The sequence below is a fragment of the Centropristis striata genome, chromosome 2 (genome assembly GCF_030273125.1).
Source record: "Centropristis striata isolate RG_2023a ecotype Rhode Island chromosome 2, C.striata_1.0, whole genome shotgun sequence".
NCBI lineage: Eukaryota > Metazoa > Chordata > Actinopteri > Perciformes > Serranidae > Centropristis > Centropristis striata.
Genome location: NC_081518.1, coordinates 19,628,018 through 19,655,306, shown reverse-complemented (window position 1 = coordinate 19,655,306; position 27,289 = coordinate 19,628,018). Strand labels below are relative to the sequence as shown.

Sequence of the window (27,289 nt, the reverse complement as noted above, 5' to 3'; positions counted from 1 at the left end):
TTTTTTTTGTCTTTCTGTGTTTGAATTTAGGCTACTTGTGCAGTGTGTGGGCTTCAATACCCCATAGAGCAGGGGTCGGCAATAAAGTTTGGCTGCGGGCCAGATATTTTCCAAGCCATTATATGACGGGCCACGGGGGGGTGGGGGGCTATAACGAGACATTCAAGAGGGCTGATGTGGGTGTAATTTGTGGACTGGCCATTGAGGGTGCTATTAATTATATACTTGTTTGAGAGAAAAAAAAAAGAAGAAAAAGAAAAAAGGCTGCAACAGCATTTTCCACTTGTTGCTGTTAGCTGTCAAAAAATGGCTCTATCAAAAAAGCTCAAGGGAAAAGTTATGAGCGATAACAGGGTCTTTCATGAAGAATGGACAGAGAACTATGCCTTCATCCTCCCCAGTTTTATCAATGCAAAGCCAACATGCCTGATCTGTAACGAGGGTGTCTCTGTATGCAAAGAGTATAATATTAGACGGCATCACGAAACGAAGCATGCTAATTTCAAGCATGCATTCCCTCCAAAGACAGAGGTACGAAAGCGCAAAATCGAAGCACTCAAAGGTGGTTATGCACACATCGGCAGGATCCTGGTGCGAGGCCTCACATCCCAACAGAAGGTAACCAGCGCATCTCTGAAAGCTTCGTGGATACTCGCAAAGCACAACAAGCCATTTGTTGATGCAGAGGTCTTCAAAGAGATGATGGTGACAGTTTTGGAGGAACTGGATACCGACAAGTCGATGGGTAGTGTGATCGGGTCAGTGAAGCAGATGTCCCTCTCTGCGAGGTCCGCTGCCCGCCGCATAGAAGTGCTGTCCGATGCAGTGCAGGCTGCAGTTATTGACGGTGTCAGTCGCGCAAACTATTTTTCCGTAGCCATAGACGAGAGCACTGACAAAACAGATGTAGCCCAGTTGTGCGTTTATGTGAGATATTATGATGGGAAGGATTTCAAGGAAGAGCTGCTGTCTTTAATTCCATTGGAAGGGCACACCACTGGAGATGTTATATTTGTGAAACTGGAAGAGTTGTTTCAGTTGCATTCATTATCATTTGAGAGGGTTAACCTAATCATGACAGACGGGGCACCTGCTATGGTCGGAAAGCACAGAGGTCTGGTTAGCAGGCTGAAACAACTCGCCCCCCAAATCCACGGGCTGCACTGCCTCATCCATCAAAGTGTCCTTTGTGCCAGACTGAGTGGCGAACTTAAGGATGTCATGGACAAAGTGATGAAAATCATTAATTTTGTCAGAGGTACATCAAGCACCCAGCACAGGCTTTTCCGACAACTTGTGGCTGAATCAGAAGATGCCATCCACGCTGACTTACTGCTTCACAATGATGTGCGCTGGTTAAGCAAAGGGAAATCGCTGGATCGCGTCTGCGCGCTACTAAATGAGATCAAGGCGTTCCTTGGAATGAGCAAGAACAAAGCAGCAGGTGACCACCTTATCCTGCTGGAAGATGGAAAGTTCATGTCCAATGTAGCGTTTTTATCTGACATATTTGGCCACCTAAACAAGCTGAACCTTCAGCTACAGGGGAGAGACAAAACCATCGTGGACATGGTTGAAAAACTGGAGTCATTCACGAGGATGCTTGAGATGTTTGAGGCAGACATATCCACCGGCAGGCTCCTACATTTCAGCACCCTGAAGAGGACAGCGGGAGAAGTGACGGAGCTGATGGTTGACTTCATCAAGAGGCTACGAACCAACTTCACTTCTCGGTTTGATGACTACTCCATCCCAAAAGACATCATTGACTTTATACGTGACCCTGCAGTAAAACCAGCCGACAACTTCTCCACCCTGGCAAAAGAAACGATCCCCTCTTTAGATCAGGCTGCGCTGGAAATGGAAATTATTGATTTCCAAACCACCTCCGTTGTGCGAGATGCGTTAAGAAGTGCGGAGTCTGTGTGTGCCTTTTGGATAGGCCTACTATGCTCTGAGGAATACAGCAACCTCAAGACAGTCGCACTTTACACTCTGACCATGTTCCCCTCCACCTACATGTGTGAGTCGTCCTTTTCAGCTATGAATGCAATAAAAACGCACGAGAGGAATAGACTGACGCACAAAAATCTCGAGAACTGCCTGAGGATTAAAGTGACGTCTATTTCACCAGATATCCAGAAAATAGTGACAAGCGGGAGATGCCACTTTTCACACTAGGTGAGTAATCTAAACAACGGATTGTGTCTAATCTGAACTGTCTCGTTGTAGACTAGGCCTAATTCTTACTAAGCATACAGTAAATGTAGCACGTCTGCTCTGTCGTTTCAGGAGCGTCGAGCACTCCAGCCCATGGTCGAGTGGATTCAGCATTTTTGCTTCGTTCTTTTTGTTCTGATTTGCTCCAATTTGACCGAGCAATTGTATTGTTATCAGTTTACATTTTTGGTGCCACCACAGACAGGCCTAAATAACTTGAGTCCGTTATGTTTGAAACTCGTGTTTTACTTTTCACAGTCTGTTTGATATCTGGCATGTTTGAAAGAAGTCGTGTTTTAGCTATGTGCTTTGTTTGAAAGACAACCTGTGGACTAGTTTCAGCTAATTTCAGCACTAGGCGCTGTCCAATGACTTCATTTGTTTTTGCATGTTGAGTGTTCACGCTGCACATCGCTAATGTGTGTATTCACCCTCGTATCCAGATGAAGTATTATTATTAGACTGAGGAAATTTTTCTGTTTTGGAAAATTAAGTTTGTAAATAAAGAGCATTTTTGAGACTGTCAGTCCGATTTTATATTTTTATTTTCATTATTTGTCTTTATCGTTCAATATAGTTCAAACAACCTCACGGGCCAGATGTTTAATGCTTGCGGGCCACATCTGGGCCACGGGCCGCCTAATGCCGACCTATGCCATAGAGTACTTGGAGGTCCATGCAAGTGGATGCGGAGATGGGTGAATATAGTTTTCTTCTGATAAATATTAAGTTCCTTTCAGAAGTTGTGTAATTTGTAATTAAGGAAAGTGTTCAGGAAAGTCAGAGAAATACAAGAGCATTATCTGTTCACTGTTATGAATATAATTTAAATCCAATCAGAATATGTATGAAGTATATTCTGTGATGCATAACCTTTAATAATATGAAGATACACAGGCTCTCTAGCAGAATTGAACTTCTTCACTTTGACTTTATACTCATAATGCAACACAAAGGCTTTATTTGATCATATCATTGCAATATTGTTGAAAATGTACATAATGCTCAGTAATAATCCTGGTTTAATCATTTTTATATGACAGTAAGGAGGAGACTCCATCAACAGTGGAAGTCCTAAAATCACCTAGTGGTGGAATGGAAAAGTATGTGTTCATTTTACATGACTTTCTTTTTAGGTTTACATTTTCTGATTCAATGAAAAATATTTACTTCACTTACAGGGACAAAGAATAAATGCATAGCATGTATCTGCCTATAGTCATGTTCTCAAATTTATTCAAGTTGTTGTAATTCGACTTTTAGGGATAGATATAAAAGTTTTGATTTGGACCTGACTTTTTTGGATAAAAATTTCAGTATTTTGTGATTAATCAGTTGAAATATACTTTATACATATTGTGCCCAAGTGTGAGTCAATTCATGGTTCACTCATCTTAGACTAACATTAACAATTACTTTCCTTTCTTCTTCCACCTCTTGAGTCTCGATGATGTCATCAGAACAATTTCGGATGCTGTTATCACAGATGGAAAGACATTTGACATAACAGTGTCAAGGAACAAAATGATGGAGAGGGGCTTAGCACAGTGGCAGCTGCAGAAAAAATCCTCCCCATCATACCCCCTAAAAGTCTCCTTTTTAGGTGAAGCTGCGGTGGACACAGGGGCCCTAAGAAAATTATTTCTCACAGGTATGTATAATTTAAAAAAATCTGAGAGCAGTTAGGAATTAGGGATGGGTATTGTTACCATTTTCATCGAATCCCATTCTGCTTTTTGAATCTGATCTTTTTTGAATCCCCATTCTCACATTAAAATCTAAACAAATGACACACAATCATTGAAACAAAACTATCAAGTATATTTTAAGGATTTTTTGTCATGGTACTCACTGACAAAATTTCATCCTGTGAATCCCCTCTGTCCTCGTGTAGCTGGACAGTGTCTTTTTTTAGTTAAGTTGAGCAGTTGTGAAAAGAGTTTTTATGCTCAGGTTGGTGCTTCCAGTCTCTGTATTGTAGCTAATCTAGCAGAAATGTATGCTTTATCATGTTAACGTTCACAAAAGCCAAATGTAAGCTTATCTGTTTTGCACCAGCCTTTGCTAACGTTAGAACTGCTATGTTAATGTTTTTGTCGGCCTTCAGGTTATTCCTCTGCTCAGGCATTGCTTTGGTCACTGTGACAAGTTGCACACCCTCACATTAATCCTGTGTGTGCAACAAATGTCTTTTGGAAATGGCTGGTTCATCTGCTTTCTTCTGCACGTAATGAAGCGTTCAGATTTCCCACCGATTTCCAGTATGGCTTGAATGCGAGTGAATAAACAAGAACAGCTGTAGGGGCGTGCGTGTCTGACATAGTGCACTCCTCCCGACAGGTCCTGGCACTTAATACTCCGCTGTTCACTCTGAACGACTCAAAAAACAATCATACCTGCCAGGATTCAGGTACCAAAATCAGGATACCAAATTCACATTTCCAAACGAATCCTACAACACAATGCACTTGGAATTCGGTTCCAATTTCGGAACCAGGTTCCGATGCCCATCCCTATTTGGAAGGTTCCATATTTACATTTTAGTTATATTTGAAATGTTTTTCAAGTATGCAGGATGTCAAATTGTTTCATTTTTTCATGAAATGAACTTGTTTCATCTAATCCTGTTTAAGGTATGGTGGCAGGCTTTGAAGAGCGATTCTTCGAATCTTGACCTCACGGCAGAAGGCCAAAATATTCTCTGTCCGATTTGGACAAAGGCCATTTCAGGTATATGTTCAATTGTCTGTTATCTTGATGTAAATCAGGTCAACCGCTATGAACAATATACCTTGTCCTGCAATTATGTTCTTTGGGGCCATATAAGCCAGCTGTAACAGCAATTTTGGCACATCAGGTTTGAAATACAAATGGAAAACATGGCAGCAAGCAGTTTCTCATTTACTCATATACATACATACATTCTCATACACAGCTGTTGGGGAGCATTATTGATTTGAATATTTGTTATTTCACTTGTGTATGAAAAAAGGGACCTATCTGTTAACTCTGTTTTGGTTATCTACCCACTGCAGAGGGGAATATCACATCCTGTCTCACAAGGAGATTATAAGGTGCAGTTTCAGAGAGAAAGCTCTGAAACCTGCAGTGAAAACAGTGCTATGAGAGTGCAGATAGTTATAAATGGTAAAATAAAACAGAGCTGCATGTGAAACTCCTGGTGATAGTTTTATCAATGTGTATAACATTGAGAGCACCTCTTTGACGAAACTACTAGTTAATTTGAACTGGTAATGAAAGTGTCATCAGTTTTATACTGATGCTTCTATACTACCTATGGCAACACTTATGTACTACTGTAGCTTTATGAAGTACAGTACTTACTATGACAAGGGGACAACACGGTAGGAGCATTTTATGTCCTTTGCTGCATTAAAACTTAATTTTGACTGTATTTCGGCTTCCTCTCAGCTTATGACGAACGACTGAGAAAGACAGTGAGAGCATCCTTAATATAGTGAGGTAGATATTAAAAGAGGAAATCAGTGAATCAGAGCAATAACATTTTATTTTTTGATCGTTATATTTTATGAATAACTTGTACAACCCAGTAGGAAGTTGCTCTATGAAATGCAGCCCAACCTCCATTCAAAGGCAGATTTTTACAACTTGATGCAGTGGTGCTCGCATGCAAGCAAAAATTCCTCGTAGTTGCCTCAAAAAGGACTTGTGTTAATGTTTTCTCAGGACTGTTGGAGAAGTTATGGCTGCCAGCTTGGCCCAAGGAGGACCACCCCAAATTACCTCATGCTGTGGTGCTACAGGTTCCTTTGCACAGGGTCCATCGATTTTGAGCATATGGAAAAGAATGATGTGGGAGATGAAGAATATGTAGATCTCCTTTCAAGAGTAAGAACCTAAATGTTAAGTTGTTAGCCCAACCTTAAAGACACCAATTATGTAAAAACTCCTGAGCACACAGTTACAGAGCTTTTGTATCGGCTTTTGTAAGTCTTTCTTGACATAAAGTACAAACACTTGAAGCTTTTATTAATCTCCAGGAGGAACATTCAATACAAGAATAGATTAGGGCACTGACTATTTGTGTCATTGATACTACCCTGTCAGTTAACACTTCTGTAGCTCAAATTGTGTTACAGTTGTAGAGCCTTTGCAAAGCTCTCTGACCAGCATACATGGTCATATTACTATACTTGATGTGTATCTACACAATACCTTCAGTGTTTGTTGTCTATTTTAATTTCAGGTGGAGGCAGCCACTGATACCTCAATTCCAGATCTCACCAATGAGATATTAAACTGTGGATACACAGGACAAATCTCTATTGGAAGAAGGGAGGAAATAATGCGGTATGTAGGAGGTGTTGATGCTTAATGTTCAAAAAGTGTGAAATCACTCTGCCCAGAGCTGTAGGTAATGTACTTACTCATATCACTATAGAGATTACGGCAATAGGCGAATTTTCAGAAATGTTGAACTATCCCTTTAAACTTAAAACATCATTACATTTAATACCTAAAGTTTTGTAGTGTGTCATTTATCGAATCTCTGACGCTTTTTTATAATGTAGTTTCATGTGTTTCTGCCTGTTTGTTTGTGTGTGCATGTGATTAATATCAAAACAATGCGATTGTCCTCCATGACAACCTGAGGCTGCTGCCAATGCTGCTTCAAATATGAGACGGGTTGAAGCTGTATGGCTTGTCAGACCTCATGGCCAAATACCCTGATGTCTGTCAGCCTTTGTTTGTGCCGGGTCTTGAGATGACGGTAAGTGCACCACAAATAGAATTTTATGATGTATGCTTTCTGTCCCATCAGGAGTCTTATTTCTGTCCTAGGATTTACAACACAGCTGGCAAGTAGGCCAAACCTTTTATATATATATATATATATATATATATATATATATATATATATTAGCCCTCTGTAACATATGACAAAATTATGCCCTTTTTACGTTCATTTAACAGGCTGATGCAGACTTCGTACTGTCTGTGTGCCAAGCACAGTACAGTGAAAGAGGCACAAACCAGGAAACAGTGGAGGTAATGGTTATGAATCACCTGCAGGATTTCCTCCAGGAACTGGAGCAAGGTAAAACAAAAATTTGACTCTGGTATTGACACATTTTTTTTTTGCTAAAACTCAATAACTCAATTAAGTTACCAAATATTACAGATTTACAATATGTAATACTTTGTAAGTACAGTACATCATCTCCTTCAAAAGTATTCTATTTAAGGGAGGTTATGCAGCTTTCTCTGTCCGTATTTACAAACAGAATTTAAAATCGTTGAGGATGAGGAAGATAGAACAGTGGTCGAGCAGCATACAGAATAGCTGCGCTGTGAGACTAAAGTTGTGATTTGGAGAAATGGGGGGGAAAGTACAATTCTTTTTAAGTGGTACTATTCTAAGGCACAAATAAAGAAGTGTGAACGTCCTCACAACCCTGCAGACGGCTGATTACTGTCAGATTTGACCAGAATGCTGAGTTTACATCACAAAAGTGTGCACTTGGGTTTAATTTTGTCTGGACTCTACTAAAAAACATGCAAAACTGTCCCAAACACACCACAATAACTATAAAACTTAAGAATACTTGTAGAGGGTATGATTTCTACTGATAAGACAACACAGCATTCTTCTGTGTAAAGTGATAATTGAGAGGTAACTTTGTACTTGTAACTTTGTTTTTTAGGGCAGGGTATCTTTTTTATGATTTCTGCTATATCAATCACATAAAATGTTACATGCTTTCCTCATTGCCTTTAATTTCACTCTTAACAGAATCTGTGATGGAGAGAGATGCACTTCCCTAATTGTCTCCAAAAACATTTCTCCAGTGGATTACTGGGCAAGGCCATCTTCCTGTCCTGAAGGAAGAGAGGAGACATTTCAATGTAACTATCAAATTCAATCATCACTGCCAGACAGACTTTGGGGATCACAGAATATGCTATCCATCTATTGCTGCTTGCAGTAACACCATAACCTTCCCTGTGAAACACATGACATCATACAATGAATTTAAAACTGTCCTGGTGGAAGCATTCCATCTGTGCCAAGAATTCTCCAGAGTTTAGATTATGGTTTCTCAACAGGGGTGGTACAGACTCCTAGGGGGCGTTCTAAGAACATAGGGGGGCGTTAGTGACATTTTTTTTTTTTTTGGAAGGGGGTCGTTTAGGTTTGGTAAAATGTTCACGAGTTGAAAATAGCATTTCGGCCAACTTGCATTGCATTGTCATCCATGTTGACAAAACATGTTTACTTCTGTTTCCGTTTCCTTCTGAGGTCATCCTGATTTTTTTTTCTGTGAAAGCATTCCTTTGTTGAATCTGCCGTTGGCCTTGTTGTCGATGTCCTCACCCGCAAAACTTAAAAGTTATCTTTTATATGAATAGTGACAAGAGTGACTAAAGACGATATAATTATTATTTTGGACTAATTGTAATGATTTGATCTCCTTTAGGCTGTCAACTATGTGAAATGTTCTCTTATAAAATAAACATAAAAGAATTGGCAGTCGCTGCCTGTTTATTTCATAGTGATTAAAGGGGACATATGAAAAGTTAACTTTTTGAAGGCTTTTATATTTTTGGATATTTGGCTTTGCCTCCTGTTCCACTAACAGTTCTGATATCAAAAGGATAGAACAAACTTCAGCAGATGTGCTTTCCACAATGCTGTACTGCATATGTTTTGTTTACTGTGAGGTTTGTGGCTGCAGATGCACATATGCCGCGAGTGTCAGCCTCAAAATTTTTTTTTTTTTTTACATTTTTATAGGTTTAAAGCCAGTCATAACTTTTTTAATGACTGTGATAGCCCTCTCAGATCATAAGGTATGAACATTATAATCTACCAGGTGTGGTAAGTGGAGAGTTCTGTCCTCTGTCCTTACTTTGTTCAAAGTAATGGGTAAAAAAAAAATTAAATTATGTACATAACATAAACATTAGACACCCAGATCGTGGTCGCACCCACTCTTCCTTACAGTTGTTGTAATTACGCAATGGGGCGTCAACTATGTTGGAGCATCTAGTTACAGATACGAATTGCCTTCATCAAGGATCACCAAAAATGTTGGTAATTAAGGATGGCTCTTTTATGAATAAATGATGACCTTGCACAGGGTGTCAAATATATTACAAAAAGGGCGTTATCATGAATGCTATCCCTTCCATAAGGATACCAAATATGCAGGGATGAACCTGAGCAACACTTGTGTGGATCTCACGTTTCAAAAGTGTGGTTAGATGGCTATAAGAATTATTAATAATTATCATAAATAATAAGTAATTATAAGAAATGATATGACTTGATTTACTCTAAGTCAGCTCGTAAAAAGGGGCACCACTCTGTAAACAGAGAAAATATAGCCAATTCACCTAAATCAGTCTCATAAAGTTATTAAACTATCAATTTGGAACACTGATTATTAATTATGAATATAATTATAATCAAATTACCATATTAATATTTAATAGTGGTTGAAGGAATCGTGAATTCTTGACACAGCAGAGGCTAGCATATCGTTCATAATGTACAACATTAAATAGACAGCATTTGTAATCAAAAGGTATTTATTCTAAACAAGTAAAGCAAATAAAAGCACACATTTATAAAATAGATAACTACATTACAAAAGAGAGGAAAACGTGTGTGTGAGGGGGGGGTTGCCACTCCTCAAACAATGAGTCGTAAAACTCCAGCTCTGAGCCAGGTGACGGTCAGGCCCTGGTCATGTGGCAGGGTGAGCTGTGTTCAGCTCCAATTAATTTAATCAGTGTGTGAGCAGGTCAAAGGTTAGTATAGTTAGTTGCATTAAGACTGACTGTCTGTATAAAGCAAGATTAACATACAACTTTGGTCGTAACACGAATATCACATAAATATACTTAAAACACACATATAAACCAAATCATTAATCACAGGTCAAATCCTTGTTGCTAAAGTCCTTGCTGATTTCTTATCTAAGCCCAGTTACCTTACTCACGAGTCCGTTGAAAAAGGGGGGGAATCCTTTTCAGCAGAGGAGTGGAAGAAGGAAGTTGAGTTCAATAATTTGCCATCTTGCAAATTAAGTTGCTGGTTGTCCTTGTTGTTGAATTAGAGCTTTCTCTGACAGATGCAATGAACTTTGTGTTCATTAATGCAACTTTGGTGTGCAGAGAAGGTCAGAGTTGCAGTTGTTCAGAATTCCTTATGAAAAGGAGATTCTTGAAGCTTGAAGAGAAGAGAAGAGAAGAGGTCTCACCTCAGCAGGACTCTGCGGGGGGTGAGGGGGTAGGGCTGGTGGATCCAGGCCTCTGGATCTGCTTCCCCAAGCAGGAGTGGTGGAGAGAGAGAGCGGGTGGTGGATCCAGGCCTCTGGATCCCCTCCTGAAGGAGATCATTCCAAGCAGGAACGGTCGAGAGAGAGAGAGAAAACAGGGAGGACTGTCTCCTTTATAGCAGGCCAGTGGACCTCCTGTGGTGTCAAGAGTGCCTTGACCAATGACACGACACCTGGAAGGTGTCGTAAATGCAGTGCATTCTGGGAACTGAAGTTCTTGAGAGGGGACAAAATGGAGGTTCTGTCATTTTGTTGAGTTGACTCAAGAAAAATGTTCCATTTAGTCCACAAATGTTAAAGTCCACAAATGAACCCAAAATTCACCTGTGGTAGAATCCCAACATCCCCCTTTTCGGTCGAAGAATTCCACTTGACGTGTGATTCTACGAGCTAACAACAGGTAATCCACAGTTGTCAGTTCATTCAGTTTGTAATGTCTGGGCAGTTATTGGCTATCTATCTTGGCTAAGCAAGGACAGTAGTTAAAACAACATCCAGATACACACAACTGTAATGACATGGTGGAACAATAACTACACATTTCATCATCAGGGTTAGTGAGAAAAATGTTAGTTATGTACTATTGTTAGGTGAGAGGAGAGAAGGGTGTGGTACTATGTATGACTTATTGTGATGTCATGGTAGTGTATCCTAAGCTAATGTTAAACAAAAGCTGTCTCACTGAGAAGGTACTAACGAGGAGTTGTCCAAGTGTACATGTAAAATTAGACAGTGGTGCTTTAGTCCAATCAGAATTTAGGTTTTAACTCAGTTAATAGGACAATGTCTGACTATTACTGGGTTAAATTAACTGAAATTTGCTGCTGTTGCTAACAAACACAAGTTTACCTAAGAAACTGCAAAAGAGGAAGAGAAAGGTGAGGTACTGAATCAGCATTTGTTCTGCTGTCAGTACAGAAATTGACTATCCTGTCTGATTTCAAAAGCGTTCTCTGTAGCTCTGGTTACTTCTCTGCCGTCGTGGCTCAGGGCTGTAACGCTCCATGTGGCCAGATGCAGAGATGCAGTCAGAGGCCCTGTCAAACTGATTATGACCATGTTCTGAACAGTACGGTGGCCCTGAAGTGCAAATCACAACGGCAAATCAGAAAACACATCAACAAATCAAAAAACACAACAGCAAATCAAAAAACACAACAACAAATCAAAAAACACAATGGCAAATCAAAAAACAATACAGCAAATCAAAAAACACAACAACAAATCAAAAAACACATCGGCTGATTTGTTTAATCTCTTCATTAAAATCCATCCCCTGTTGGTTTAGATTAAAATAGCGCTGAAGTCTTTTTTGCAGTCCCAGCATGCATCGTTTTTCCTTATCCTTTTTCTTCTTCCCTACCTGTCTAAAGAAAGTCTGAGTCCTTCCCTTCACCATTTCCCACCAGTGTGCACGTGTCTCGTAAAAGTCTTGAAGGGTCTGCCACTCTTGGTACTGCTCCCTGAACTGCCTAACTACCTCCCTATCTTTTAAAAGGGAGCAGTTGAGCTTCCACAGACCACTTCCAAAAGTCACACCAGAAGGTAGTGAGAGGGTGCATGAAAGCATAGCGTGATTGGATTGGGCCTTGCTCTGGTTTATCGAAACACAAAGGAAATGGTGTCAGCTGTAAAAGGCCCCATTAAGCTGCCCGTGATGATTGAATGTATGGCCAGGGCTGTCGGAACTCAGACTGTGGTTATAAACCGCACCATGGATACCATCCAGGAAAAGGTGGCAGCCCTGGAAAGGGATCGATCTGGAGATCAGGAGGGACATTTTTACCATCGACAGGATTAGTAGCAGAAAATCGCTGCCACTTCCACCCACAGCTCAAATTCCAATCTTATCTGGCTTCCCCAAACAACAGCCTTGGCTCGAAGGCCGTTGCTAATCTTCCCTGCTGAGGAATGTAGCGAGACACTACCATCCCATCCTCCCCCCCTCTCGACTCCACTACCACCTGTTGAACTGTCTGCCTTTGCTCTGGCCCAGGAAGGAAGGTCATCTCCTTAGCAACGTCCAGGCTTATCGCTTTTGTTATTCCAGCGAACTGAGACGAAGTGTTTGGTGCTTGACAAAGGCGGGTCTCAGGCCTATACACGAACTTCCACATATACTGATATGCATACATCCCTCCCCCAACCACCCCCCAACCCACGCCTTCGACGCTTCATACCCCCAGCGAGACAGGCGGGTCTGTGAACAGCGCCGCAAATGGCTGCAGGTCCGGATGGCCGCCTGGCTATGCTGCCCCCCCCCCCCCCCCCCCCCCGCACGTCATACGTCTATTCATGTTGTGAAAGTGTACCATGCCATGTTGCTGAGGTTTTTTTCATGCTTTTTTCCTCCTTTCCTCTCCCCATGTGTGCTGTATTTTATCTCTCTTCTCACCCTGTCTTCCTGTCCTGTCTACCTTGTGATATTGTTTGTTGGTGTATTATGCGTTCTGGACGGGTTGATGGCTTAATTTTGTTGTACTGTACTTGTACTCTGTGCAATGACAATAAAGGTTCATTCATTCATTCATTCATTCATTCATCAGAAAAGAAAACAGGTGTCAATCTAGCATCAGTTGGTGGGCAATCACGGGATAAAAGGTAGTCTATGCGAGAGGCTCTGGTGCCATCACCACTGCACCAGGTGAAGCCCTCCTCTCTGGGATGCATTGTTTTAAAACAGTCCAGCAGTTTAAAATCCCTACACATATTCTGCAATAAAACTGATGTTTTATCAACCTTAAAATCTTCTCCCGCTCCTTTTCTATCATTTCTGCTTAAAATACAGTTAAAATCTCCCCCTACGACTAATGGTGCCCTGCCTAGCATGTGGGACTGCAAGTCTTCTAAAAAGTCATACCTGTCATTTTTGTCTATAAAACCATAAATATTTAGGATGTTAAAATCCTTTCCCATAAAAGTCAATTGTGCTAAAAGTGCCCGGCCATCTCTCACCACTGTGCTTCCCTTCACCAAGACAAGAGGGTTTTTAATTAAAATGGCTACTCAATCATTTTTGTTTTCATTTGATCCGGACCATAGGGATGTATTTGGCCATAAATTCTTCCATTGTGTGTATGACTTTAAAAAGGGGAGGCCACACTCCTGTAATAAAAACACATCTGACTTAACAGTGTCTAGAAAAGATAAAACACTCTGGGCTCTAACTCTCGACTTCACACTTCTCACATTGATGGTAGAGAAGGTGAGTGTCATGAGTATGGTTAAAAATAACACGTATGACATTTTAATAGGAAGCAGAGGGGATATTCAATGTTAAAAAGTCTTTTTAAGATCTGATGCTTATGTATGGAGCTCTTCCTTCAGCCTTATGGGGGAAAGGTGAAGGGGTTGCGCTCCGCTACCCTGTCGGACTCCGGGGGTTGAAAGCTCCTCTCGTTTGCTGCTGGAGTCCTTAGGGGTTGATCTTAGAGCTATACTGAGGAAAGAGACCTCATTTGGGGAATTGGAGGGAAAGACTCTGGACTCCTCCACAGTTGGACTGTCTGAGGAGTATCCAGCTCTTGCCCTCTTTTCTGAGACTCCAGGAGACTCAGAAGACAATTCCGATAAGGGCCTCTTAGCTTCTTGGGCGTTGGGGAGGGAGGCATCCTCACTGTCATCCTGTGGCTGTTCCTTTTCCTTTTCTGAACAAGCTCCGCCTTCTGCCTGCATTGCCCCTTCTTCTCCGTTCTCTATCAGTGTGGCACATGCAGGCCCCTCCCCTTCTCCCACCTCACCTGATTCCTGTTCACCAGTCACAGGTTTTGGCGGGAGGTTTGAATTTTCAAGCCCATCCTCAAACAGCTCTTGAAATGGCTCCTCTTGTCTGCCATTTTGTTTTGTGGCTTTCAGTTTGTTGGCAAAAGACTTTGGGCAATCTCTGAAGAGGTGGTTTGTTTCTCCACAAAGATTGCACTTTCTGCCATTGGTACATTCCTCAAAGGTATGACCAATTTCTCTGCATTTACCACACACTGTTTTCTGGCATGCTTCTACCAGGTGCCCTTGCTCACCACACTTGCGGCAGAGCTTGGGCTGTCCCTGGTAGTGGATGTAGCCCCTGTTGTTACCCAAGACTATCACGGATGGCAGATGTTTCAAGCCCTGGAAGCCCTGGGGGTCCTGCCATTGTTGGATGGGGACCCTCCAGGCACAAGTCCAAATGCCATCTTCATCTCTCACCTTGGTAGCCTGGCCTTTCACAGTGCAAAATCTACCCAGCCAATGACAAATGTCGTCCGCATTCACTGTTTCATTGAACATCTTGACAATGACAGTTTTAAATGTATTGTCAGTCAGCTTCTCTACGTTGAAAGCGGAGAACTGGGGTTTCTCAGTCTCAAACCGGTTGCAAAATTCTCGAAAAGTCATGGCCGTGCGAAAGCTTACATCAAAACCTTTGTTCATCGTAGCGTCACAATACAGTTGATGTCCTCAGGTCGAAACTTCAATATTTTTTGTATAAACCTCCTGGAAAAGTCAAGTCTTGACATTGGACCCAGGGGTTTACCATCTTTCTCTTACTACACTTACAAAAGTATCCGTTCTTATTCACATATACAGCACAATTTACTTCCACCGGCTAAGCACCAGAGCCACTGCCAGGCTGAGGTTTGACAACCGAATAGAAGCGATCGCAGTCTTAGCCAAAAGGCCGAGAAGCAATGCCGTCAAAGGGTCGGAGGTGAAGGGCGGATTGGCTGCACACTCACTCTCAATGCCGGTTCTCAAAACCCAAGTAGCAGTTTCGGGAAGCGCGAGTAAGAGTACCACCAACGACAGTGGAGGAAAACCTCTCAGAATCGCTCCAAAGTATGTTCTCTTAGAGAAGCAAATGTGCAAATTGTGGCTCTCTCTGGGTGAAAAGGCACTCTGCTTGTTGCTAGAGTTCGTGACGCAGTGTCAGTGTTTTTGAAAGCAAATCAAGCACTGACAGCCCCTGGTGGACATGCCACCAAAGTGCAGCTGATGCACATTTCAGCAGCAAAGCCAATACCGCATGTTTTACCAAAGATGACAAAGATTTACCAACAGGCCTGTGTGCTTTCCTGCGCTTGTATTAGCGCATATGTTGCTCAACGCAAAGGTAGCAATCCGGAAGTGGGCTTCAATTTCCAGGCACTTGAACGTACATATGCCCATTGTACTGTACTACCACTGCTTACTGATGCTCGGCATCACCGTGTAAGCTCTGCTTCGTTTCAAGCAGCCTAAAATGCTTACAGCCCCCGTGAATGACTTGAGGGTTGCCTCTTGTTTTAATTTTCACAGTATATGTCAGGGGAGAGCGCGAACGCAGTCCCCCACTACCAGAAATTATGCAGTCGAGATTCCCACATTTGGGGAATTCGCAGAGGTCAGCTCGGCCGGAGTGCAATGGCTGAGCCTCGCCCTGGGTGAACCACCTTCGTGATCATGGTGTCTCCCCTGCCAGGTAAGTATGAGTTGCACAGCTCAGAGATCGGCTGCCCTGTAGCAGACACGCCACGCTGACTGATGGTGCTGAAGGCATGTGTTTGTCTTCCTCCTGACATGTCGGGTCAGTGGAAAGCAGACTGGGAAACAGTGACCTGTTTGATTCATGTTATGGGCACAGGCATGCATTTCACGTGTCTCCCTTTTGCTGCCTCCTGCACTTAAAATGAGAGTCATGGACACTGCAGAAAGGTTCACGCCCACTGAATGTCACTATGAAATTGGAGCATTAACAAGTGTACACATATTGTGAGTCCACATCATCGGCTGGGACAGGCCTGCTCATTGTCCCCGTATCCAAATCCAACACGGAGCGTCACGTTGGCAAACTATTACATTTGCCCTGGCATAGCCCAGGGGCAGAAAGAAGGTTGGGCAATACTCAGGCTAACAGCATCAGCCACACAGGAAGGCAGAGTTCCGCAAGCTGAGAGAGCAGGCAGAGGAACGAACGTGCTTTACATTTCACATAGAGAGGAGGGGTGCACCGTTCCCGGAAGTACTGCAATACCAGGTCGATGCGTGGAGTGGACGGAGCAAGCCCCTATTCCATCTCCCAGTTCCAAAAATCAATTTAATATATGGTCCCCGGGTAGGGGACGTATCAGATATTAAACTGATAAGAACAGATTTTTTTCTTTCGAAAAATTTTATTGACACTTATTCCAAAAACATTTTACAGTAGTTTCACATCAATACCACACGTAAATTCAGTTTTTTTTAAAATACAATAAATAGACTTAAATACAACAATTCTGCAAAATCTGTAAAACCATATTAAAACGTTAAAACGAATTAAAAGGTCATACAGAAAATAAGTTGTAATAAGTTACATAAAATATACAATATATTACATGTGTCAGCTTGTTTAAGAGTCCATGTTAAAAGCCTTTAAAATAGGAGTTCATTTGTTGAAAGGTTTGACAATGTCTGCTGTTGTACAGGAGCGCAGTGTGTCTTCGCAAGGATACACTCATTCCGCTCCCCCAATCAGTTTCCTTCCGGGATGCTGTGTTGGTGCTCAGAGGAGATCCTCACCCTTTTGCTCCTTCCCACCTGCCTCACCCGGAGAGTCAGGCCGTCGCTGCTGAGACCTTTTCCTGTGTGGCTCCGGCTCCTTCGTCCGAATGGGCGCAGAGGCGATTCTTCTTTGTGGCTGTGTCCTAGGCCTGCCGCCTGCAGCTCTGGCCGCATGGGCCATTGCTGCTGCCATCCGGATCACAGCCACGGGGGGGATCTGCTTGCGCCTTCTTACCAGCAAGTCTCTGGAGGTCCATATGGCTTCTTTTATGGGGGCTAGGGTGAGCCACTGATTCGCGAAGTTGCCCGTTCGGCTTCTGTGGCCCACCCCATACAGCACCAGTTGTGCTGTAAGGACCTCCCTTGCTGGTAAGTACGGGAATTGTAAGGAGCCGGCCATTGCCCACAGGTCTACAGCAGCGCTGCACTCCCAGAGCAGATGTCTCACTGACTCAGGCTCTCCACAGCCTGGTCGGGGGCAGGTTGAGAGCGTTGCCATGCCCCGGGAGTGCATTACGGACCTGACTGGGAGGATCTCATGAGCCACCATCCATGACAGGTCCCGGAGTCTGTTTGGGAGAGCGGAATGGTTCACGTTGTGCCAAACTGTTGAGGGCTCACCAAATGCAAGCCCACGCACTGGACACACTGGTTCCCGCTCCTGTACAACAGATATCAAAAGACGATGGTGAGATAAAACATGCAACTCCTCCTGCTCCAGGTTAAAATGCTTTAAAAATGTCTTAATAAAAGCATAGGCTGGCGGCAGGTTAAAAGACACAGGTACTTTTAGATCAGGGTTTAAAAGCTTTAGGTTTCTTAGGTAGGACCCCATCCAGAACCTTGTCATTGCTGCCGTTTTGGGGTTTCTGGATGGGGCTATGGCGGCTTTGATGTGACTTGCTGTATATCTGCTTCCTAAAAACAGGTTCAGGTCCGGGACTCCTTTTCCTCCTTTCTCCTTTGGCGATTTCATCACCGTCCTGGCGAGTCTTTCCCACTTGGAGCCCCACAGGAAGTAAAACACAGCTCGGTCAAGATCTAATAAAACTCTCCTGGGTGGGATAAAAACAGAACTGATTAGTAAAAGCAAAGGTAAAATCACTGCCTTGATGATTAAAACCTTTCCTTCCAAAGTCAGTCCCCTCAATCCCCAGTACCCAAGTTTCTGTCTGACTTTCCCTACCATGTCTGGCCAATTTGTTTTCCCTCCCCCCTCCCTATCGAATTTGACCCCGAGTATTTTTAGGTCCGTTTGTGTCACAGTCAGGGGGAGTCCTGTCGTCTCGTTGGCAGTCCATGGTCCATATAAAAGGGCTTGGGTCTTATTTCGGTTTAGCTTTGACCCAGAGGCCTGTCCAAACCAGTCAGTCACGTCCATCGTCCTGTTGACAGATAAAAGATCAGTGCATAAAATGTTAATGTCGTCCATATATAAAATGCATTTGGATACGAGTCCCCCACTCCCTGGGACTCTTACCCCGTTGATCCATTTGTCCCTTCTCAAGACCTGTGCCAGTGGTTCTATACAAGTAACGTAGAGGAGGGCAGATAACGGACAACCCTGACGGACACCGCAGTTTATATTGACTGCGTTTGTCAGATGCCCGTTAACGACGAATCTGCTGGTTATGTCCCTGTACAGCAATCCCACCCAAGCTACAAACCTCTCTGGGAACCCCATTTTTGGCAGTACCTCAAAGAGGTACTGGTGCGAGACCCGATCAAAGGCTTTCTCAAAGTCTAAATTTAGGACTATTAGCCGGATGTTTCTGTCTCTCGCATAACAGATGGTGTCTCGGATCAGTACGAGGCTGTCAGTGATCTTCCTCCCCGGGACGGCACAGGCTTGATCCGGGTGGATTAGCTCATCTAAAAACAAGGACATACGTGATGCTAAAATTTTGCTAAAAAATTTACAGTCAACATTTAAAAGTGTGATCGGTCTCCAGTTCCTTAAGTCCGTCTTGTCTTTGTCTTTGTGGAGGAGGGTCACTATCCCTACTCTAAAACTATCAGGAAGTCGGTCAAGTTGCTCCAAGTCCATAAAAACAGCAAGCAAGTCAGGTGCTAAAATGTCCCAAAAGGTCGAATAAAATTCAAGAGGTAGCCCATCTTCTCCTGGAGACTTCCCTGGTTTAAAACTCTGGAAGCATTTATTTAGCTCAAACATAGTAAAATCCTGGGTTAAAAGCACACTGTTGCTTATTGTTTTTTCAATTGATTTTAAAACTTCCCTGATGGTGTCATTTCTTACGGGCTTTTCTTCATATAGTTCAGTGTAGAAATGTTCAATATGCTCCTTGATTTCTTTTGTTGATTCTGCTGTATTTCCCTGCTGGTTTTTCAGTTTTAAAATGGTTCCCCCTTTACTTAAAATTTTCTTAAAAAAGTATCTTGTGCATTTTTCCCCTTCTTCTATGTCCCTTTCTTTGCTTCTTATTATGATGCCTTTACTTTTAATTTCTGCTAAAACCAACATTTCTCTTTTGATTTGTTTAATCTCTTCATTAAAATCCATCCCCTGTTGGTTTAGATTAAAATAGCGCTGAAGTCTTTTTTGCAGTCCCAGCATGCATCGTTTTTCCTTATCCTTTTTCTTCTTCCCTACCTGTCTAAAGAAAGTCTGAGTCCTTCCCTTCACCATTTCCCACCAGTGTGCACGTGTCTCGTAAAAGTCTTGAAGGGTCTGCCACTCTTGGTACTGCTCCCTGAACTGCCTAACTACCTCCCTATCTTTTAAAAGGGAGCAGTTGAGCTTCCACAGACCACTTCCAAAAGTCACACCAGAAGGTAGTGAGAGGGTGCATGAAAGCATAGCGTGATCAGAAAAGAAAACAGGTGTCAATCTAGCATCAGTTGGTGGGCAATCACGGGATAAAAGGTAGTCTATGCGAGAGGCTCTGGTGCCATCACCACTGCACCAGGTGAAGCCCTCCTCTCTGGGATGCATTGTTTTAAAACAGTCCAGCAGTTTAAAATCCCTACACATATTCTGCAATAAAACTGATGTTTTGTCAACCTTAAAATCTTCTCCCGCTCCTTTTCTATCATTTCTGCTTAAGATACAGTTAAAATCTCCCCCTACGACTAATGGTGCCCTGCCATCTCTCACCACTGTGCTTCCCTTCACCAAGACAAGAGGGTTTTTAATTAAAATGGCTACTCCATCATTTTTGTTTTCATTTGATCCGGACCATAGGGATGTATTTGGCCATAAATTCTTCCATTGTGTGTATGACTTTAAAAAGGGGAGGCCACACTCCTGTAATAAAAACACATCTGACTTAACAGTGTCTAGAAAAGATAAAACACTCTGGGCTCTAACTCTCGACTTCACACTTCTCACATTGATGGTAGAGAAGGTGAGTGTCATGAGTATGGTTAAAAATAACACGTATGACATTTTAATAGGAAGCAGAGGGGATAGTCAATGTTAAAAAGTCTTTTTAAGATCTGATGCTTGTGTATGGAGCTCTTCCTTCAGCCTTATGGGGGAAAGGTGAAGGGGTTGCGCTCCGCTACCCTGTCGGACTCCGGGGGTTGAAAGCTCCTCTCGTTTGCTGCTGGAGTCCTTAGGGGTTGATCTTAGAGCTATACTGAGGAAAGAGACCTCATTTGGGGAATTGGAGGGAAAGACTCTGGACTCCTCCACAGTTGGACTGTCTGAGGAGTATCCAGCTCTTGCCCTCTTTTCTGAGACTCCAGGAGACTCAGAAGACAATTCCGATAAGGGCCTCTTAGCTTCTTGGGCGTTGGGGAGGGAGGCATCCTCGCTGTCATCCTGTGGCTGTTCCTTTTCCTTTTCTGGACAAGCTCCGCCTTCTGCCTGCATTGCCCCTTCTTCTCCGTTCTCTATCGGTGGGGCACATGCAGGCCCCTCCCCTTCTCCCACCTCACCTGATTCCTGTTCACCAGTCACAGGTTTTGGCGGGAGGTTTGAATTTTCAAGCCCATCCTCAAACAGCTCTTGAAATGGCTCCTCTTGTCTGCCATTTTGTTTTGTGGCTTTCAGTTTGTTGGCAAAAGACTTTGGGCAATCTCTGAAGAGGTGGTTTGTTTCTCCACAAAGATTGCACTTTCTGCCATTGGTACATTCCTCAAAGGTATGACCAATTTCTCTGCATTTACCACACACTGTTTTCTGGCATGCTTCTACCAGGTGCCCTTGCTCACCACACTTGCGGCAGAGCTTGGGCTGTCCCTGGTAGTGGATGTAGCCCCTGTTGTTACCCAAGACTATCATGGATGGCAGATGTTTCAAGCCCTGGAAGCCCTGGGGGTCCTGCCATTGTTGGATGGGGACCCTCCAGGCACAAGTCCAAATGCCATCTTCATCTCTCACCTTGGTAGCCTGGCCTTTCACAGTGCAAAATCTACCCAGCCAATGACAAATGTCGTCCGCATTCACTGTTTCATTGAACATCTTGACAATGACAGTTTTAAATGTATTGTCAGTCAGCTTCTCTACGTTGAAAGCGGAGAACTGGGGTTTCTCAGTCTCAAACCGGTTGCAAAATTCTCGAAAAGTCATGGCCGTGCGAAAGCTTACATCAAAACCTTTGTTCATCGGTAGTGTCACAATACAGTTGATGTCCTCAGGTCGAAACTTCAATATTTTTTGTATAAACCTCCTGGAAAAGTCAAGTCTTGACATTGGACCCAGGGGTTTACCATCTTTCTCTTTAAATGTGAAACGGACGCTGTGGTGCCTCCGCATGCCGGCATGGTTGGCCGACATGGTGGAGGCACCACACACTATGGGGAAAAGGAAAACTAAAAACACTTAAAAATTTGCCTAAAACCAACAAATTAAAAAGTGGACTAAAAGGGCCAGATAAAAAGGCTAAAAGACAATAAATAAATAAAAGCTCAGGGAGACTTTCCTCTTTTGCAGCTGAGAGATGTTGAAACAAGTTGCAGGGAAGAAGTCCTCTGAGCCAACGATACCTGTATGCAAAAAGAAAAAAAGACAACTACAAGAGTATCCGTTCTTATTCACATATACAGCACAATTTACTTCCACCGGCTAAGCACCAGAGCCACTGCCAGGCTGAGGTTTGACAACCGAATAGAAGCGATCGCAGTCTTAGCCAAAAGGCCGAGAAGCGATGCCGTCAAAGGGTCGGAGGTGAAGGGCGGATTGGCTGCACACTCACTCTCAATGCCGGTTCTCAAAACCCAAGTAGCAGTTTCGGGAAGCGCGAGTAAGAGTACCACCAACGACAGTGGAGGAAAACCTCTCAGAATCGCTCCAAAGTATGTTCTCTTAGAGAAGCAAATGTGCAAATTGTGGCTCTCTCTGGGTGAAAAGGGACTCTGCTTGTTGCTAGAGTTCGTGACGCAGTGTCAGTGTTTTTGAAAGCAAATCAAGCACTGACAGCCCCTGGTGGACATGCCACCAAAGTGCAGCTGATGCACATTTCAGCAGCAAAGCCAATACCGCATGTTTTACCAAAGATGACAAAGATTTACCAACAGGCCTGTGTGCTTTCCTGCGCTTGTATTAGCGCATATGTTGCTCAACGCAAAGGTAGCAATCCGGAAGTGGGCTTCAATTTCCAGGCACTTGAACGTACATATGCCCATTGTACTGTACTACCACTTCTTACTGATGCTCGGCATCACCGTGTAAGCTCTGCTTCGTTTCAAGCAGCCTAAAATGCTTACAGCCCCCGTGAATGACTTGAGGGTTGCCTCTTGTTTTAATTTTCACAGTATATGTCAGGGGAGAGCGCGAACGCAGTCCCCCACTAGCAGAAATTATGCAGTCGAGATTCCCACATTTGGGGAATTCGCAGAAGTCAGCTCGGCCGGAGTGCAATGGCTGAGCCTCGCCCTGGGTGAACCACCTTCGTGATCATGGTGTCTCCCCTGCCAGGTAAGTATGAGTTGCACAGCTCAGAGATCGGCTGCCCTGTAGCAGACACGCCACGCTGACTGATGGTGCTGAAGGCATGTGTTTGTCTTCCTCCTGACATGTCGGGTCAGTGGAAAGCAGACTGGGAAACAGTGACCTGTTTGATTCATGTTATGGGCACAGGCATGCATTTCACGTGTCTCCCTTTTGCTGCCTCCTGCTCTTAAAATGAGAGTCATGGACACTGCAGAAAGGTTCACGCCCACTGAATGTCACTATGAAATTGGAGCATTAACAAGTGTACACATATTGTGAGTCCACATCATCGGCTGGGACAGGCCTGCTCATTGTCCCCGTATCCAAATCCAACACGGAGCGTCACGTTGGCAAACTATTACATTTGCCCTGGCATAGCCCAGGGGCAGAAAGAAGGTTGGGCAATACTCAGGCTAACAGCATCAGCCACACAGGAAGGCAGAGTTCCGCAAGCTGAGAGAGCAGGCAGAGGAACGAACGTGCTTTACATTTCACATAGAGAGGAGGGGTGCACCGTTCCCGGAAGTACTGCAATACCAGGTCGATGCGTGGAGTGGACGGAGCAAGCCCCTATTCCATCTCCCAGGTCCAAAAATCAATTTAATATATGGTCCCGGGTAGGGGACGTATCAGATATTAAACTGATAAGAACAGATTTTTTCTTTCGAAAAATTTTATTGACACTTATTCCAAAAACATTTTACAGTAGTTTCACATCAATACCACACGTAAATTCAGTTTTTTTAAATACAATAAATAGACTTAAATACAACAATTCTGCAAAATCTGTAAAACCATATTAAAACGTTAAAACGAATTAAAAGGTCATACAGAAAATAAGTTGTAATAAGTTACATAAAATATACAATATATTACATGTGTCAGCTTGTTTAAGTGTCCATGTTAAAAGCCTTTAAAATAGGAGTTCATTTGTTGAAAGGTTTGACAATGTCTGCTGTTGTACAGGAGCGCAGTGTGTCTTCGCAAGGATACACTCATTCCGCTCCCCCAATCAGTTTCCTTCCGGGATGCTGTGTTGGTGCTCAGAGGAGATCCTCACCCTTTTGCTCCTTCCCACCTGCCTCACCCGGAGAGTCAGGCCGTCGCTGCTGAGACCTTTTCCTGTGTGGCTCCGGCTCCTTCGTCCGAATGGGCGCAGAGGCGATTCTTCTTTGTGGCTGTGTCCTAGGCCTGCGGCCTGCAGCTCTGGCCGCATGGGCCATTGCTGCTGCCATCCGGATCACAGCCACGGGGGGGATCTGCTTGCGCCTTCTTACCAGCAAGTCTCTGGAGGTCCATATGGCTTCTTTTATGGCGGCTAGGGTGAGCCACTGATTCGCGAAGTTGCCCGTTCGGCTTCTGTGGCCCACCCCATACAGCACCAGTTGTGCTGTAAGGACCTCCCTTGCTGGTAAGTACGGGAATTGTAAGGAGCCGGCCATTGCCCACAGGTCTACAGCAGCGCTGCACTCCCAGAGCAGATGTCTCACCGACTCAGGCTCTCCACAGCCTGGTCGGGGGCAGGTTGAGAGCGTTGCCATGCCCCGGGAGTCCATTACGGACCTGACTGGGAGGATCTCATGAGCCACCATCCATGACAGGTCCCGGAGTCTGTTTGGGAGAGCGGAATGGTTCACGTTGTGCCAAACTGTTGAGGGCTCACCAAATGCAAGCCCACGCACTGGACACACTGGTTCCCGCTCCTGTACAACAGATATCAAAAGACGATGGTGAGATAAAACATGCAACTCCTCCTGCTCCAGGTTAAAATGCTTTAAAAATGTCTTAATAAAAGCATAGGCTGGCGGCAGGTTAAAAGACACAGGTACTTTTAGATCAGGGTTTAAAAGCTTTAGGTTTCTTAGGTAGGACCCCATCCAGAACCTTGTCATTGCTGCCGTTTTGGGGTTTCTGGATGGGGCTATGGCGGCTTTGATGTGACTTGCTGTATATCTGCTTCCTAAAAACAGGTTCAGGTCCGGGACTCCTTTTCCTCCTTTCTCCTTTGGCCATTTCATCACCGTCCTGGCGAGTCTTTCCCACTTGGAGCCCCACAGGAAGTAAAACACAGCTCGGTCAAGATCTAATAAAACTCTCCTGGGTGGGATAAAAACAGAACTGATTAGTAAAAGCAAAGGTAAAATCACTGCCTTGATGATTAAAACCTTTCCTTCCAAAGTCAGTCCCCTCAATCCCCAGTACCCAAGTTTCTGTCTGACTTTCCCTACCATGTCTGGCCAATTTGTTTTCCCTCCCCCCTCCCTATCGAATTTGACCCCGAGTATTTTTAGGTCCGTTTGTGTCACAGTCAGGGGGAGTCCTGTTGTCTCGTTGGCAGTCCATGGTCCATATAAAAGGGCTTGGGTCTTATTTCGGTTTAGCTTTGACCCAGAGGCCTGTCCAAACCAGTCAGTCACGTCCATCGTCCTGTTGACAGATAAAAGATCAGTGCATAAAATGTTAATGTCGTCCATATATAAAATGCATTTGGATACGAGTCCCCCACTCCCTGGGACTCTTACCCCATTGATCCATTTGTCCCTTCTCAAGACCTGTGCCAGTGGTTCTATACAAGTAACGTAGAGGAGGGCAGATAACGGACAACCCTGACGGACACCGCAGTTTATATTGACTGCGTTTGTCAGATGCCCGTTAACGACGAATCTGCTGGTTATGTCCCTGTACAGCAATCCCACCCAAGCTACAAACCTCTCTGGGAACCCCATTTTTGGCAGTACCTCAAAGAGGTACTGGTGCGAGACCCGATCAAAGGCTTTCTCAAAGTCTAAATTTAGGACTATTAGCCGGATGTTTCTGTCTCTCGCATAGCAGATGGTGTCTCGGATCAGTACGAGGCTGTCAGTGATCTTCCTCCCCGGGACGGCACAGGCTTGATCCGGGTGGATTAGCTCATCTAAAAACAAGGACATACGTGATGCTAAAATTTTGCTAAAAAATTTACAGTCAACATTTAAAAGTGTGATCGGTCTCCAGTTCCTTAAGTCCGTCTTGTCTTTGTCTTTGTGGAGGAGGGTCACTATCCCTACTCTAAAACTATCAGGAAGTCGGTCAAGTTGCTCCAAGTCCATAAAAACAGCAAGCAAGTCAGGTGCTAAAATGTCCCAAAAGGTCGAATAAAATTCAAGAGGTAGCCCATCTTCTCCTGGAGACTTCCCTGGTTTAAAACTCTGGAAGCATTTATTTAGCTCAAACATAGTAAAATCCTGGGTTAAAAGCACACTGTTGCTTATTGTTTTTTCAATTGATTTTAAAACTTCCCTGATGGTGTCATTTCTTACGGGCTTGTTTCCATATAGTTCAGTGTAGAAATGTTCAATATGCTCCTTGATTTCTTTTGTTGATTCTGCTGTATTTCCCTGCTGGTTTTTCAGTTTTAAAATGGTTCCCCCTTTACTTAAAATTTTCTTAAAAAAGTATCTTGTGCATTTTTCCCCTTCTTCTATGTCCCTTTCTTTGCTTCTTATTATGATGCCTTTACTTTTAATTTCTGCTAAAACCAACATTTCTCTTTTGATTTGTTTAATCTCTTCATTAAAATCCATCCCCTGTTGGTTTAGATTAAAATAGCACTGAAGTCTTTTTTGCAGTCCCAGCATGCATCGTTTTTCCTTATCCTTTTTCTTCTTCCCTACCTGTCTAAAGAAAGTCTGAGTCCTTCCCTTCACCATTTCCCACCAGTGTGCACGTGTCTCGTAAAAGTCTTGAAGGGTCTGCCACTCTTGGTACTGCTCCCTGAACTGCCTAACTACCTCCCTATCTTTTAAAAGGGAGCAGTTGAGCTTCCACAGACCACTTCCAAAAGTCACACCAGAAGGTAGTGAGAGGGTGCATGAAAGCATAGCGTGATCAGAAAAGAAAACAGGTGTCAATCTAGCATCAGTTGGTGGGCAATCACGGGATAAAAGGTAGTCTATGCGAGAGGCTCTGGTGCCATCACCACTGCACCAGGTGAAGCCCTCCTCTCTGGGATGCATTGTTTTAAAACAGTCCAGCAGTTTAAAATCCCTACACATATTCTGCAATAAAACTGATGTTTTGTCAACCTTAAAATCTTCTCCCGCTCCTTTTCTATCATTTCTGCTTAAGATACAGTTAAAATCTCCCCCTACGACTAATGGTGCCCTGCCTAGCATGTGGGACTGCAAGTCTTCTAAAAAGTCATACCTGTCATTTTTGTCTATAAAACCATAAATATTTAGGATGTTAAAATCCTTTCCCATAAAAGTCAATTGTGCTAAAAGTGCCCGGCCATCTCTCACCACTGTGCTTCCCTTCACCAAGACAAGAGGGTTTTTAATTAAAATGGCTACTCCATCATTTTTGTTTT

General features: G+C 43.5%; 1 protein-coding gene and 4 non-coding genes across 5 annotated transcripts; 1 reads left to right on the top strand and 4 right to left on the bottom strand.

Annotated features, from left to right (window-relative positions):
- Positions 1-306: 306 nt before the first annotated feature.
- LOC131988977 (SCAN domain-containing protein 3-like) lies at positions 307-2,181 on the top strand. The gene has a single exon (XM_059354126.1). The coding sequence runs from the start codon at positions 307-309 to the stop codon at positions 2,179-2,181; it is 1,875 nt and encodes a 624-aa protein (XP_059210109.1).
- Positions 2,182-15,828: 13,647 nt separating this feature from the next.
- Positions 15,829-15,992, bottom strand: LOC131959706 (U1 spliceosomal RNA). Its single transcript, XR_009389514.1, has one exon. It is a non-coding gene; the product is annotated as a U1 spliceosomal RNA (small nuclear RNA).
- A 510-nt stretch (positions 15,993-16,502) lies between these two features.
- On the bottom strand, positions 16,503-16,689 carry LOC131960929 (U2 spliceosomal RNA). The gene has a single exon (XR_009389795.1). It is a non-coding gene; the product is annotated as a U2 spliceosomal RNA (small nuclear RNA).
- A 6,081-nt stretch (positions 16,690-22,770) lies between these two features.
- On the bottom strand, positions 22,771-22,934 carry LOC131959776 (U1 spliceosomal RNA). The gene has a single exon (XR_009389529.1). It is a non-coding gene; the product is annotated as a U1 spliceosomal RNA (small nuclear RNA).
- Positions 22,935-23,444: 510 nt separating this feature from the next.
- LOC131960977 (U2 spliceosomal RNA) lies at positions 23,445-23,629 on the bottom strand. Its single transcript, XR_009389809.1, has one exon. It is a non-coding gene; the product is annotated as a U2 spliceosomal RNA (small nuclear RNA).
- Between the last annotated feature and the right edge of the window lie 3,660 nt (positions 23,630-27,289).

Excerpts from the sequence above, each read along its gene's own strand:
- LOC131988977 (XM_059354126.1), top strand. The coding sequence starts at position 307 with ATGGCTCTATCAAAAAAGCTCAAGGGAAAAGTTATGAGCGATAACAGG.